At 42.2% G+C, this 15,889-nt stretch overlaps 1 protein-coding gene across 1 annotated transcript in view; it reads right to left on the bottom strand.

Moving 5' to 3' along the window:
- Positions 1-15,859, bottom strand: part of LOC138984626 (atypical chemokine receptor 2-like) — a 48,829-nt gene extending 32,970 nt beyond the window's left edge. Inside the window, 2 exon segments of the mRNA XM_070359028.1 lie at positions 10,957-11,245; positions 15,327-15,859. Coding sequence (XP_070215129.1) covers positions 10,957-11,104 — 148 coding nt within the window. The 5' untranslated portion in view covers positions 11,105-11,245; positions 15,327-15,859.
- Positions 15,860-15,889: the final 30 nt, after the last annotated feature.

Below are 15,889 nucleotides of genomic sequence, written 5' to 3'. Positions count from 1 at the left end.
TTAAAAACAAAAACCCAGTTCCAAGAATTATAAAAAGGACATAAAGCCAAATGTTTGTTGGTTCTCTATATTCCAAAGCAGCTAACCAGCAAAAATGCTGTGTCAGGGAGGATCCATGTTTTACTTAGGTAACCTTTAGGCAAGGGAAGTTTTTATAGCATCTATCACCTTGTGTACTGAAGGCAGAGTAAGCAGCAGTCAACGGACTTTAGAGACAATGCTAAAGTCTGTGCACTAACTACTGGGTAGCCATGGGTCACCACTGCAAAGGCATTTGACGGAGAAGGCATGGTGGAAAGGGGCAGGCACGAGGCTCCTGATGCACAGCAGTAAACTACAGTGGTAAGCAAGGTGAGGACTTCAGAATCCTACTACCAGCCCCGCATCTTTCATATCTAGACTTGAGGGTATTTACCTGGCAACTCCACACAGTCCCATGCTCTTGTGGTCTTCACCCAGGATATCTTGAATGCCACAAAGTAACCTCCTTTTCTTCCCAGGCTAAGACTTCCCAGGGGTCTGTGGTCTCTATGAATTACATACAGATTTACCTTGTTCACTATCGGTTTTGATGCAGCTGTGGCCAGCCACCCTAGCATAGCTGAGCGTGGTCGAGGGCCCCACAGAATCCTGTGGGGATGGCCAACAGAACTCACAGGGCTTTTTCCATCTAGGTTCTTTATGGAAGTTCCTTTTCATAGACCTGTATCCTGCTGGAACATATGCGTTATACGGATTCTGTGGTGACCTGGGCTGCAGAGGAACCCGGGACATAGTTGAGAACTTGAAAATAAGAATGCAAAAGACAAGTAAGACAGCTCTCGGGGTTGAAGTGACACTACTGGAAAACTAGCTACATGTTGATACGGCTTGAGTCTTGAGATCTGGTCGACTGATGAACTGCAGCATTACCATTCATCTTGATCCTCAAAAGGGCTTCAGGCCATGTAAAGCCTCCTTGTTGCTAAGTTTTGTTTAGTTTTGCTTAGTTCCATAGTTTTGCCACTAGATCACCAGAGCTTTGGAATTTGGAAGGGATATGTGGTTTGTAATTTATAAAAACGTTTGAAAAATTATCCCATAAAATCGAGAACATCAGTCTGAGTTAGGTATGAATCTATCTTTTCCCAGAGAGGAATGCATCTTTGGAGTTCTTCTGACTATGGTAGGATCTTCCTCCCAGGAGGGGTTTCCGCAGGCTACTCAGAGAATAAGCCTAACAACTCAGATCCAGTGGATGACAACTGACACTTATATCATCTTTTTGGGGTGCTTCCCCCCCGTTACCAGTGACAGAAGAAGGGCAGTGCACTTAAGAAATAAACCAATAAATTGGAAAGTCCAGGTCAAGCCTGGCATTTTTTATTCTATCATGCTCCTTCATCTGACTATGCCCTAGGATCACAAGCTCAGATAGGCAGGAAGGAGGAGGAGGGGCCTGGGACCTCCTGTTGCCCATCCTGGTGGAGGCTATAAATAGGTAGCACAGGAGAGCAAGCTGCTAATGTGTGGGCAGCCTTTTCTGTATCAGGGCCCCCTTTTCTAGGCTCTTTGGTGGTTCTTACATTGGAAATGACAAGGGCTATAGACCAGAACAGGGAGCATATATTCATATAATGGCCAGTTTTGTCTCAAGCATTTCCCTTTACGTACTTCAACTTCTTTAACTCATAAGCAAAGCCTTCCTGGGACGAAATTCATACTTATAAATCCAATACACTAAACTTTAAATATTAGGAGTCTAAAGGCCTCCAAGTGTTCCAATATCAAGAATAATTTTGTAAGATTTCACCTTAAAAAAATGTACATTGCTTAAACATTTCAAACCAGTTACAAAGCTATCATTCTACTAGATCAAGATTACCCTTCCTGTGATACATTTATAAAATATCAAATACGCAAAGCCACTTACTTACTTCACACAAAAATGTTAATGCTAATGGGTCTTTTCCTTAACTATTCCTATGCTTTATTCATATTCTATTTATTTAACCTTTATTTCCAGGTTAAAAAATGCTTACGCACCTAAGGCAGGCAGTTATCATACCAGGGTCTGCTAGCAGACTCCTGGGCTGGGAGGAGGAGAAGCATATTTGAGAACCCATGGGCAACACTAAATTCTATATAAAGTTATGTTAATCACTCCATAATGTCAAAGGAGTAATAATTGGATGAAATAGTATATAATATATAATATCTTGGATTTGCTTTAAAATACTCTAGGGAAAAAAAAAGTTAAAATGTAAATATATACCTAAATACATAAATGTAGGCGTGATCACCTAGTCCATTTCCCTGTGTTCAAGTTTTTTATTTTATGTGTTTTTTTCTCCCTAAAACTCCAAAGCTCTTAGTCACATTGATTACTTGACTAAGTTTTGAAATTCTAAGATACATAAACATATATGTTTGTGAGCTAAGTCACTTCAGTTGTGTCTGACTTTGCAACTCTATGGACCGTAGTTCACCAGGTTCCTCTGTCCATGGGATTCTCCAGACACGAATACTGGAACGGATTGACATGCCCTTCTCCAGGGTATCTTCCTGTCCCAAGGATTGAACCCATGTCTCTTAGATCTCCTGCGTTGCAGTTTCTTTACCACTGGCACCATCTGGGAAGCCCAAATATACATGCTTAGATATGTAAATACCTTTACATAAATATCTCTAGAGATCACTGAAGCCCTGATGGAAATGTGCATTCTTTCATATTCATAGAACTATGCAACATTTGAGGATCTTTAAAATTAGATCCATTTGGATTTTGGATATTTCGTATGGTTTTCTTCTGACTCAATGGCAGAACTTACAGATTCATGATACTACATTCCCTTTGAATCAGATAATGTCTCCTAACTGCTATTTTTAACAGTTTCTGTATTCTTTATGACACTACTAAATGGATTAATATCAACACGATTGAGTAGTAACTCAACGGTAATGTTCAACAGTGTTTCTACTTAAATTCTTGATTCTGAGACTGTACTTCCTTTATTTTTATACTGAAAATGTTGATTCCTAAAATAATACACATAATCACTATTATGTTTACTTATATTTAGCACAAGAAAATGATTTTAAAATACAACATTAATATGATCAATAAAGCTACAGGATTAAGTCTAATATTTTTTATGCAGTTTCCTTTTTTTTAAACTGTCTCCCAAAGTGTCATTCCCATTAAGTATGTGTAGGCAAACCATGTTCCAGAGCTTCACTGTCCAATACAGAAGCCACTGGCCATATGTGGCTACTGAGCACCTGAATGTCCAAACTGAGAAGTGCTACATGTATAAATCACACACCAGATTTCAAAGACCCAGCACAATAAAAGAATGTAAATATCTCAGTCTTAAATTTTAAATAATTCTTAAATCAATAATTTGATACTGATAATATCCGGACAACATTTTCATTATTTGGGCCTTGACTGGCAAGCAGGACTCCCTCATGACTGGGACTCTAGTAGGCAGAAGATGAAACCACTCACTCATGCAGATGAAATTTGTCCTCTAGCACCCTCTACTGACAGAGCTCAACAGTGAGCCTGCTGACAAGGAAGAAATGTGATATCACAAGCAAAGCAGTGAAAGGTGGATTGGAATAAGGAGATGTTAAGTGAGAACTGGCACACCTTCTCTAAGGAGGGCTTGCTCTTTTGCTTTCATGGGCTTTTCACAGGTACATAAAAGACAAAGAGTTTCACCAACAGCCTTAATGAGATCTTGCAACCTCTGCTGGGTGGCCATTTCCTTGTTTTCTCACAGATCTCTGATTCAGACTGGCGATGATGAGAGTTTGTTTGTTTGCCTTAAACGTTTTGCGAAATTATGGTCCCAGGATCAGGCTTGGAACTTCTGGGCCATCTCTGGTATCACCAATCCCAAATTATACAAAAGAGGCACCAAAATGTTTTACATTGATTTACTGAAAGGATGTTGGGAGTTCCCTTCCTGATCCTAACAGAAGCATCAATAGAACATTTATCTAACCCACAGGGAAAGAGTGTACATCTGATTTTGAGGGGTCTGAGAGGAGAGGGTTACAGCGGTAGTCAAACAGATAGACCAGCAGGTTTAACTTAACGATGCTTGCCAGAAGCAACAAAGCCTTTCTGAAAAGTAAACCAGCCAAGGACAGAACTTAGGTACAGCACTGCCAGGAGTAGAAGGCAAGGGAGGAGAAGATAAAAGTAAGGCATGAAGGGATCTCATGAGTTTTGCTGCTTCATCCTACATTACACCTTCTGCTCTTCTTCCATGTTGTTCCTTATCCTGTTGACGAGGCCAGACTATCAGGGGTGGCAGTCACAGACAAAATTTCAAGGTAAGATGTTTTCACTTGTAGGGACTACACTGCAGAAGAAAATATGGGAGAGAATGGGGTCATGGAAGATGGGCCTGTGGCCCGACTCCCCCTGCCTCTCCTCACGTTCCCTGGGGCACCTTATATTCGAGAGACCACCACTTCAAGTTTCTGTCATGTCCTGTCCTGTGTCCCTTTTGCCCCTTGGTTGGCACACAGGGAGGCGACTTAAAAAGGAAAGCCACGTTGGGGGAGGACAAGGTGCAAGGGCTTGGTAGTCATGAGGCCTTTCTAGTCCCAACTCTGAAACTGACATGTTGTAGGAATAAGGCCCCTCTGGGCTGCAGGGTCTCTATCAGTAAAGTTAGAGCTGTTCCAACTCCATGGCCCTATCAGAAAAGTCAAAGGATGAAAGAGGTGACAGAGCCAGGATTTGGGGAAAAGGTGAAGAGAAAAACAGCAGACACAAAAGCCCTTGGTCTAATCTCCTGGTATTAGCACTGAAGCAGGTGACTCACTCTGGCCCACCCAGAACTGCCCATTATTCCTGGCCCACCACTCCCATTTTCTCCTCTGACCTCTTGGGAAGACAAATTCTGGTAAGTCATAGACACAAGACACAGTCTTAGTCATCAACTCAGTAAAAGCTACTAAGAGTCACATGGATGGCTTCTTTGCACTTTGAGAGCAAATCTCGTTCCAAAGCTGCATGAACTCTGCCACACCTATGTGGACACGCAGAAGGCGTGTCCTGTGCCTTGCCTCTACCAAAGCCCAGGTTTACAGCCTTCTAGGTGCTTTGCATTGATCAAATAGCATGTCTTATACATTCAACCTCTGTAGCCCTGTCACCAACCCTCATCTCTTGTCCTCTCCACCCAAAGCTTGCCCATTCTTCCACCCTGCTAAGTGTTATTCCAGACCTGCTCTGTTGCTAATTCCACGCTATCAGACGGCTTGATGTTCCTGCCCTCAAGACTGTTCCACCCCATAGTGTTCTGACTGCCTGTCAATAAATGTGTCTGTGGAGACTATAACAAAGATATTACTCGTTTAGTCAGCTATTATATGCGGTGATGGGCCAGCCCTTATATTATCCTCCTGTTTTATTTAGTGCACAACACCAAAACGGTAAGTACTTCATAACATAATTTTATTTTCTAATACGATTCTGTTTTCAGAGGTTTCTAGAGAAAAGAGTTTACATTCTGACTTGAAAACCTTCCTTACTACACTGTATTCCTGACAAGAAACCTCCAGAAATACCCTAATGAGCCCCCGAAATCATTGGTCTTTAATCCTAAATTAGATGTAATAAAATATCTAACTGGCATGTGGGATGAATTTACCTCTCCAAATCTCATACCCTCAGATCTTCCCAGAACATTCACATACAGGTGGGCTCTGGGAGAATAATAGGCCTCAGAAAATAATTCACTTTGTTTCCCCCAGAAGTGACCCTTGTCCAGTCAACCTGATCTGACTTTGCTTACCTAACACTCTGACCTAGCCTACTGAGATTAAAGCTTATGACTAGAACTCTTTTCCTTCCTTGTTGACTTAACACATATCCTTTCAGGTGTATAGGTTATTTTATGAGGAAGACTAAATGGTGTATAGTAGCAAAAAAGCAATTCAGCTTCCCCTTACCACCCCAAATTAGCAAACAACCATCATAAGTCCTGACTGGGGAGTGTTGGGCTTTCTCCCTGTGGGTGAAAGTATCCAAGTGAAGGCTGGGTGATCGGCAGCCAGAGGATTTCACATTGATTCACAGCTGGAAATCAGGAGTCCTGAGTGTTATTTCAACCTCACAACTCAATGAGTCTCTTTCCTGTGCATAGAGAGAAAGAGAAAAAGTGGAGAAGTCCGACTCCTACAGCCCTTGTCTTGGCACTTCATCAGACCATGTATTAAAGGTTTTGTGTATTAAAGTGTATTAAAGCAGATATACTATCTTTTCAACTAAGTTATAGGTCCCCAGAGGCAGAGTGCACTGCCTTTCTTTTCCCATTCCACTCTTGACAGTACATAGCCTAGGGTTCACTGTTTAAAAGGTATTCAATGACGCCCAAATTTGCTCATCCTTTTAATGGCACGCTTTTAAGTTACTCCTGAATACTCCATATTCAGGGATATGGAGATACAGTGAAGACTTGGTGCCTGCACAAAAGAAACCCCGTAACATGGGTGTGTAGAAAGACTGACTTGTAATGAAGGCTATCTCATAGTTATGGGTGTTGGCATATCCAGAAATCACAGTTATGGGAAAGAGAAGTTCAAATGAGGAAACTGAACATTCTTGCTTATGAGATGGATGAAGAAATATTTGACAGATGAAATCCTCTGGACCTGGGGATGAACTGGGACTCAAAGGATGAACAGTGTTTTACCAGGTAAAAAGTGAAAACCTAAAAACTTGGATGGAACACCCCAGTCAGTGATAGCAGGACACACTTTCTTCTCAAGTGCACGTGGAGCATTCTCCAGGGTAGACCACATGTTAGTCCATAAAACACATCTCAATAAATTTCGGAGAAGGCAATGGCACCCCACTCCAGTACTATTGCCTGGAAAATCCCATGGACGGAGGAGCCTGGTAGGCTGCAGTCCATGGGGTCACTAAGAGTCGGACACGACTGAGCGACTTCACTTTCACTTTTCACTTTCATGCATTGAAGAAGGAAATGGCAACCCACCCAGTGTTCTTGCCTGGAGAATCCCAGGGACGGGGGAGCCTGGTGGGCTGCTGTCCATAAAACACATCTCAATAAATTTAGAAGAACTCAACTCATACAAAGTATGCTCTTCAGCCACAGTGGAATTAAATTAAATCAACATTAGGGAATTTAGGGAATTCACAATTGTGCAGAAATTAAACAACACACTCCTAAGTAACCAATGAGTCAAAGAAGAAGTAACAAAGGAAACTATAAAATACTTTGAGATGAAAGACAGCTAAAACAAAACACACAAAATTTACAGGATATAGTGAAAGCAATGCTTAGGAGGAAATGTATCGCTGTAAATTCCTATGTTAAAAAAGAAAAAAGAGGGACTTCACTGGCAGTCCAATAGTTAAGACTGCAAGAGGCATGGGTTCAACTCCTCATCAGGGAACTAAGATCCCACACCTCTCTCATTACGGCCAAAAAAACCCCAAAATAAAATATATTAAAGTTAAAAAGAAAAAAGAGGAGACTTCCCTGGTAGTCCAGTGGCTAGGACTCCTCATTTCCAGTGCAGGGAGCCTGGGTTCAATCCCTGGTTAGAGAACTAAGATCTCATATGCCTCAGGACAACTTAAGCCCATGCGCTACAACTAGAGAATCCTCTCATTGCAATCACTAAGACCACGTGCCACAACCAAGACGCGATATAACCAAATAAATAAATTTTAAAAAGAAAAGACAAAGTACAACCTGGGTGGGAAGAGACGTCCTTCTCCAACTTCAACAAAGAACAGAGGCACAACCTGGACCACGTGGGGCCTGATGGAATAATGGTGCCTAGCTTATCACTCGGAGAAGGAAATGGCAACCCACTCCAGCACTCTTGCCTGGAAAATCCCAAGGACGGAGGAGCCTGGTAGGCTGCAGTCCATGGGGTCGCTAAGAGTCGGATATGACTGAGCACCTTCACTTTCACATTGCACTTTCCCTTTTCACTTTCATGCACTGGAGAAGGAAATGGCAACCCACTCCAGTGTTCTTGCCTGGAGAATCCCAGGGACGGGAGAGCCTGGTGGGCTACCGTCCATGGGGCCACACAGAGTCGGACACGACTGAAGGGACTTAGCAGCAGCAGCTTATCACTAAGTAATAGGAGATGGGACAGAATCACGCATAAACACCAAAGTAAGCATGACAACTGACTCATGTCATGGGAACAGCAATGTAACGGAGACACAACACAACTACGATCACATGAGAAGAGATTTAAGACTGGGATATGGTAGGTGTATCAGGAAGATCCTAGCTTTCTTCATGGGGATAGACTGGAGCAAAACTCTTCTGTTACCTTTTGTATTATTATATGAGCCTCCCTTACACTTCCTCTCTGAGTGGGGCTCCAAGAAACTCAAGCTATCCAGAATACAAAGCAAAATGTTATAAATGACTCAAGAAAATACAAAGTTCTTGGGAAAGGCAGTGTGTTTCAAAAGAAAAAGGAGTGGCATCAGGGAATTCCTGGGCGGTTCAGTGGTTAGGACTCAGTGCTTTCACTGCCATGACCTGGGATCAGTCCCTGGTTGGGGAACTAAGATCCTGCAAGCCACACAGTGTGATTAAAAAAACAACAACAACAACAACAGGGTAGTGTCAGTTTAAAGATCAGGAAAGATTTTATTCACAAAAATAGTGGCATATGAAGCTGAAAGGATATGAAAGACTTTAAAAATTGCTTTCTGATCACAATAACAAAATAAATTTAGTTTGATAAATACAGAAAAACACAGAGGGAAAAAAATGAAAATTGAAAATTATTATCCTACTACTCAGATAAAACCATCATTAATATTGAGAGGTATAGTTTTCCTCATCTTATTTGTATCTGTGTCTATCTATAAATATTTATCGATACTATAAATATAAATATCTATAAATATGGATATACAGATATGAAAGTGCATGTGTTTGTGAATATATACATACATATAGAGACATAACTATACATACACATATATTTCATAGATATATATGTGGATATATAACTAGGTCCAAAGATATAACTACACATAGATATAACTACACATATATTTCAAAACAAAAGTTGTGACTGATAAGGATTCTAACAGTGGAAAAGGAAGGTAATAAAAGAGACCAGGCACAAAAAGGAAAAGAAAGTACAGACAGGCAATGGAACCTTCCAGAAAGAGCATGAGCTAAACAAGACTAGATTCAAATCCTGCCTCTGCTTCTATGGAAACATAAGCAACTTACTTATCCATGCTGAACCTCAGCTTTCTCATGTGTAAAGTGAAGACAATATGTGCTTGATCGAGCTGTTTTAGTGATCAGACACTTGACAACATCAGGTATGAAGGAAGCATCCTGCCCAGAGAATGGGAGGTGCTGAGCGTGTGCTGGTGTTGTACAGCAGGCTGTCTGGGTAGCTGCATGTGGTGCTGCTTGCTTCTTTTTTTTTTCAATGTGGACCATTTTAAAAGTCTTTATTGAATTTGTTGCAATATTGCATCTGTTTTATGTTTTGGCTTTTTGGCCACAAGGCATGTGGGATCCTAGCATCCCAGACCAGGGATCGAACCCTCAGCCCCTACACTGGAAGGCAAAGTCTTAACCACTGGACCACCAGGGAAGTCCCTGGTGCTGCTTACTTCTAATGTAAGATACTTACAGGTAAGAGGGAGGCCAGGGACACTCTCTCACATTTATGAGCCCTCAATTCATTAAGTCACCAAGACAAACAGATGGTATGGTAAATTACATACCATAAAATTCTCCATTTTAAGGTGTACAATTCAGTGGGTTTTAATATATTCACAAAGTTGTATAACCATCACCTTTAATTCCAGATCAATTCCATTTTTATCATGCCCAATGTGGGTGATACCCATTAACTATCATTCCCTATTGCCCTTTGTCTCGCCACCTCCCACCTCGTCCCCTTACCGGCCCAAGGCAAGCAATAGCTCAGAGACCACAAGGATTCCAGATCCCAGCTACATGAAAGAGCAAATTAGCCAGAAGTGGTCATAGGTCTTTTAAAACTGTTGGTGAACTCCCCTTAAGCAACAGCTTACCTAATTTCACAAGCAATCACAATCTGCACAGGACACAATACTTAGCCATCTCACAGCTTGCAATTTCCCTCTAATCAGCCATACTATACTAGGCAACAGACCAAGGTTATAAGCTCATTTTATCTAGTTATTTTAATACTCATCATTCTCATAAAACCGTTCTGACTCTCATAAAACAAAACAGCAGGAGGACTTTGACGGCTAGCACTTGTCTGCTGATTCATGAGTAAAACTCAAAACTCAATTTGAGTCAGACAGATAATTTTTCTTTTCTGGTTTTTCCTGACACAGGGCAGGCACGTCCCTGTCCCTAAACAAAAGCATCAGCATAGGGAGAGTAATGAGGGCCACCAATTTGGGTGAAGTGTCTATTTGCATAATCCATTTTTCTCTCAGAATTATAAAATACTTGTCCATCGTCTCTGGCAAAGGAAACCACTATCCTGTCTGTATTGAGATACGGATCTGGTTTAGATGTCAGCTACACCATAAGCCCTCAATTCATTAAGTCATCAAGGCAAACAGATGGTGCCTCACAATCAGTGTGATGGCAAAATGGTTCGGAGAGTGGAGATTAGTCAATAAAAACCTACTTGCAGTGCCACTGAGTGTGGCAGTGCGTTCCGGAAGAGGCACCTCATTCTCAGAGAATTATCAGACTTGTAAAATTAGCCCTAAGTCGCCGTTGGGAGAGACAGAGTCGGGGAAAGCAGAGAGCCAATGGGTACCCAAGGCAGCTGGGGAGAGGAGAGGAGGTTTCTGAAAGGGAGACTGTCTATGGGGTGGTGATCAAGAGAAGAAGAAGCCACAGGAGCCCAAAGCCCCTGCCCAGCTACCACAGTCCAGTAGCAGAAATGCAGCCAGAGTTACTGAACTCTCGTACTCACCTCTGCAGAGAAACAGTCTTGAGTCATTCAACCAACATTTTCCATGGGCAGGATACCACCAAGTGCTGTGGTGGAAACATAATGGAGGTTCTGCTGCCAGGGTGCTTGCAAGCCAACGTTCATGCACAACCACAGGACTCTCCATCATACCAAGTACCAGGAGCCAGCTGGGGAGCCCAGGTAGAAAATCACATTTATCCTTTCTAGTGGAAAGAGCTGTTTCCAGGTAAACAGGTAAACAGCTTTTCGCTTCCAGTGCTCAATTCTTTGTGTAATCTAGTCAAATTACCTGTATAAATACAGATAATAAAAATTAGTCAACCTTTTCACTTACATAGTTTATATGAGACTATAAATTTTCTAATTTTTAAAATCAATATATAAACTACCTAAAACTGAATGCTAAAGACACCAAATTCTGTCTACTCACTCTCTACCAAAAGACATATTGAATAAATTATATGGGATATAAAATTACATCAAATTTTAAGACAAAATGGTTGTACTAATTCCAAATCCAACCATTTCCAACACAAGGGAAAGATGCAGGTGGCCTTCAGCTCATCTAGAGAAGTTACATACCCACCACTCCACCTGCCCCTCTCCCTACCCACCACGCACCCCAAACAACTAATAGGAAGAACAAAAAGGAATTCTGAGGAGCTGCAGTGAATCCAAGATCCATTTTTTAGTGACAACCACACAGCTTTTTGTTAGAAAATATTGTCATTGAAAGTCTTGCATCAAACCTAGAAGGATGCAAATGTATTTCCTTATTTGAGCTGTTTAAGTGCTTTCCTGTGTAAATAATCCTCTTGACATCACTGTATACAGAAATTGGGCAAATTTTAGCCAGGTTTGTCAGAGCACATTACTGAGAGTGAAGACACGTCTCATCTCTGCCACAGTTCTTTAGAGCGCTGGCCCCTTGTCATCCAGTTATCTGTCCACATGTCACTGGCTGCATGTACACAAAAGCAGAAGTACCATCAGGGATTTACCCAGGTTTCATGTTTGGTTAATGGAGTGGGAAGCAGGTTTTCCAGTCAAGTCAGGGAATTTAAGAGAAAGTACCAGCATATGAGAAACGCTGGGATGGAAGAAGCACAAGCTGGAATCAAGACTGCCAGGAGAAATATCAATAACCTCAGATATGCAGATGACACCACCCTTATGGCAGAAAGTGAAGAGGAACTAAAAAGCCTCTTGATGAAAGTGAAAGTGGAGAGTGAAAAAGTTGGCTTAAAGCTCAACATTCAAAAAACAAAGATCATGGCATCCGGTCCCATCACTTCAAGGGAAATAGATGGGGAAACAGTGGAAACAGTGTCAGACTTTATTTTTTGGGGTTCCAAAATCACTGCAGATGGTGACTCCAGCCATGAAATTAAAAGACACTTACTCCTTGGAAGGAAAGTTATGACCAACCTAGATAGCATATTCAAAAGCAGAGACATTACTTTGCCAACAAAGGTTCGTCTAGTCAAGGCTATGGTTTTTCCTGTGGTCATGTATGGATGTGAGAGTTGGACTGTGAAGAAGGCTGAGTGCCAAAGAATTGATGCTTTTGAACTGTGGTGTTGGAGAAGACTCTTGAGAGTCCCTTGGAATGCAAGGAGATCCAACCAGTCCATTCTGAAGGAGATCAGCCCTGGGATGTCTTTGGAAGGAATGATGCTAAAGCTGAAACTCCAGTACTTTGGCCACCTCATGCGAAGAGTTGACTCATTGGAAAAGACTCTGATGCTGGGAGGGATTGGGGGCAGGAGGAAAAGGGGACAACAGAGGATGAGATGGCTGGATGGCATCACTGACTCCAGGGACGTGAGTCTGGGTGAATTCCGGGAGTTGGTGATGGACAGGGAGGCCTGGCATGCTGCGATTCATGGGGTCACAAAGAGTCGGACATGACTGAGTGACTGAACTGAACTGAACCGGCATATAAGAAAGGAGTATCCAGAGCAGCAGGGAGGACAGGAGAGAATAAGTTCAGTTACAGCCATCTTACAGAGTCTGGAATTTTATGATGGCCTGGACCCTGGTCAATGTTCCCTGAGCACTGGTCTGTATGGACTATCACTGCTTTAAAGCAGCAGGCCTTGCCAAGGTAGTAGAGGAACGACACTACTGCATGTAGCTGCCTTCCACATCCTTAAGACCTAGACTGTGGCCTCAATACAAAGAACATTACAAGCCACAAACTGAACAGCCTTTAGCTTTCTGGCAGATAAATGCTGATAGTACCTTTCTAATGCATTCAATTTTCAATACCTCAAACACACTCAGCTTTTGTAAATATCCAGCTCTAAAACTTTCAAGGGCCAACAAATACAATACTGTCCAAGTTCTTTTACTAGCATTAAAGGTCCTCCCCACTGAGCTTACTTTCCATGACTCACTGACTGTGCTTTAGTCACAAGTGTTTGCTTTTTCCCCACTTATTGTCCTTCATACTGCAACTACAATTCCACAGTCTACTTCTATTCCTCCACCCACTGTTTCCTTTCCTGGAATATTCTTCCAGTTTACTTACACGCTAGTCATCCTTCAAAGTTCACACATTCAAGCCCCAGTCCCAAGAAGCCTACTTTGAAATAGCTCACTCACTATGGTATCTACCTGGATTTCCACTCAAAGCACTTCTCACAGACTGCTTTCTACGCCTATTCCTTTGACCTCATCAGATTATAAATTACTTCAGGGAAGGAACTGAGTCTAATTTCTGAGTCCAGCACAGCACCAGGCACAATATACATGTCCAGTATTTGGTGACCCTGACTCTCATTTCTATTTTTAAAATACTCAATACTCAATTTTTCTCAAAAGTCTTAAGATTTGTTTTAGACAAAATGCCACAAAGATCACACAATGTTTTTTAAGGATGTCTAAAACTGGATTACGTAGCTTTAAGCTGAGCCATAACCTAAACAGACGTCTGAGTTTAGAAGCGCATTTCTTTTATATTGGATATGATCATATGTGGACAGCTCCTTGGAGCATGAAAAGTTAGAGAGACTCTCTAAAGAGGGGAAATTAGCCCAAACTGGCAGACACTTCCTGGGCTGCCTTTCTATAAACTACATGTAGATTAATTTAATACATGAGAACCTGAATTTTTTTAGTCTTCTGTATTATTCTTTGAAATGACACAGAGTAAGAATCAAACAATATATGTTGTACATTAAAAATAATAATGTCTGTATTATGAAAATCTTAATAGTTAAATCAGTTGTCACTATTGTTTTCTTATGGTACTGAATAAAGAATAGCAGAATAATCTTTTTAAAATCTTCTATATCGTCTGATAGTTATCATTACCATTTACCAAGATTCTGGTTTCTACATACTAATCAGAAAGAGATAATTTCTTACACAAGTAGGGCAGAGTCTGCCTCTTTCCGCACAATGCATATCATAGGAATTTTTAAAGTAATAACTCACACTTTATATGTGTTTCCTCATTAATCACTACTACTGTTATCCTCTTTTTACAAAGGAAGAAAGTGAAGCTCAAAGTCATGGTTAGTATATGGCCAAGCTGGGACTAGCACTGGTCTGCCTGACTCCAAATCCCATTCTCTAGAAATTAGTAAACAAACTTAACACTATTTTGATTCAAAGAATAGGCCATGGTCATTGCTGCAGTTAGCCTTTGTATTTCCAGAATTAAGGAACTTGATGACTTCTGCATTACCTATGAATATGGCTTTCATTTTCAAATCTCACGTTCTCTTATTTTCTTAAATATTTATGTAGCTGCACTGGGCCTTAGATGCTGCATATGGGATCTAGTTCCCTGACCAGGTAGTGAACCCAGGTCCCCTGCTTTGGGAGCACAGACTCTAAGCCACTGGACCACCAGATAAGTCCCTCTTTTACTGTTTTAATTACCCTAAATCAACTTCTGATCTTCCGACTTAACTTTAAAGCCCTTTGTATCCACTGTTGCTTCTTTTAACATTACCAAGGCCCTCCAGAGCTCAAAGACAGTGTTCAGGGAGATATCGCCACGAACCTGACAAAACACGTGCCAGCAAGGAGCTGAAAGCACTCCACACGACCAAGGTAAGGAGTTTTTATCCTACTCAGAATGAATGTTGCCTGAAGTGAAAGTGAAAGCCGCTCAGTCGTTTCCGACTTTTGCGACCCCATGGACTATACAATCCATGGAATTCTCCAGGCCAGAATACTGGAGTGGGTAGCCTTTCCCTTCTCCAGAGGATCTTCCCAACCCAGGGACTGAACCCAGGTCTCCCGCATTGTGGGCAGATTCTTTACCAGATGAGCCACAAGGGAATGTTTTCTACTTGTGTCTGAATTATGAGACAAAAGACTTTCAAGATCCTGAGCCTATGACACTGAGCTTCTACCTGTGGGTTAGAGCACTTGGCAGTCTGCCTCGTTTCACGGTTATCGCCAGAGATTTTAGTTTAGTTAGCAGTCCTCATGGCAGTGCTTGATGCTTTGCGCCAATTCGCCAGGTAGTTACCGAGTGATCTACTAACAAATTACGGGTTCTGTCCCAGGAAGTTCACCGTTACAAGGTGCCTGTGCCTTCTTTCCTCAGGCAAACCACGCCGGTCAGTATGGAGTCACCCGTGCTTGTAATGAATGGCTGTCTCCGACTACAGTGTAAGCGCCAAGCTCAGAGGCCCATAGCGCCTGTTCGCGGCCGGTAAGTGCCAGGGCATGAGAGTGGATCCAGCGCCCTAAAGCCGCCGGCGGCCCCTCCTCACCCGCAGCCGAGACTCAAGGACCCGCCGCGGTTTAACCCTCTCAGCCTCAGCCCCGCCCTGCTGCGTTCGCGGATGCTCGCTGCCGCCACCTCCCAAGAGGAAAACAGCGAAGCTACTGTCAAGCTCCGCCCGGCCAAGGGCCGAGAAGCACCCTCGAACGTCCTCCGCCGTTCCTAAGAAGCCGACTTCTCACCTCT

The sequence above is a fragment of the Bos mutus genome, chromosome 22, assembly GCF_027580195.1.
Source record: "Bos mutus isolate GX-2022 chromosome 22, NWIPB_WYAK_1.1, whole genome shotgun sequence".
In the NCBI taxonomy this organism is placed as follows: Eukaryota; Metazoa; Chordata; class Mammalia; order Artiodactyla; family Bovidae; genus Bos; species Bos mutus.
Note: the sequence above shows the minus strand (reverse complement) of the source record. Positions and strands in the feature narration are given on the sequence as shown.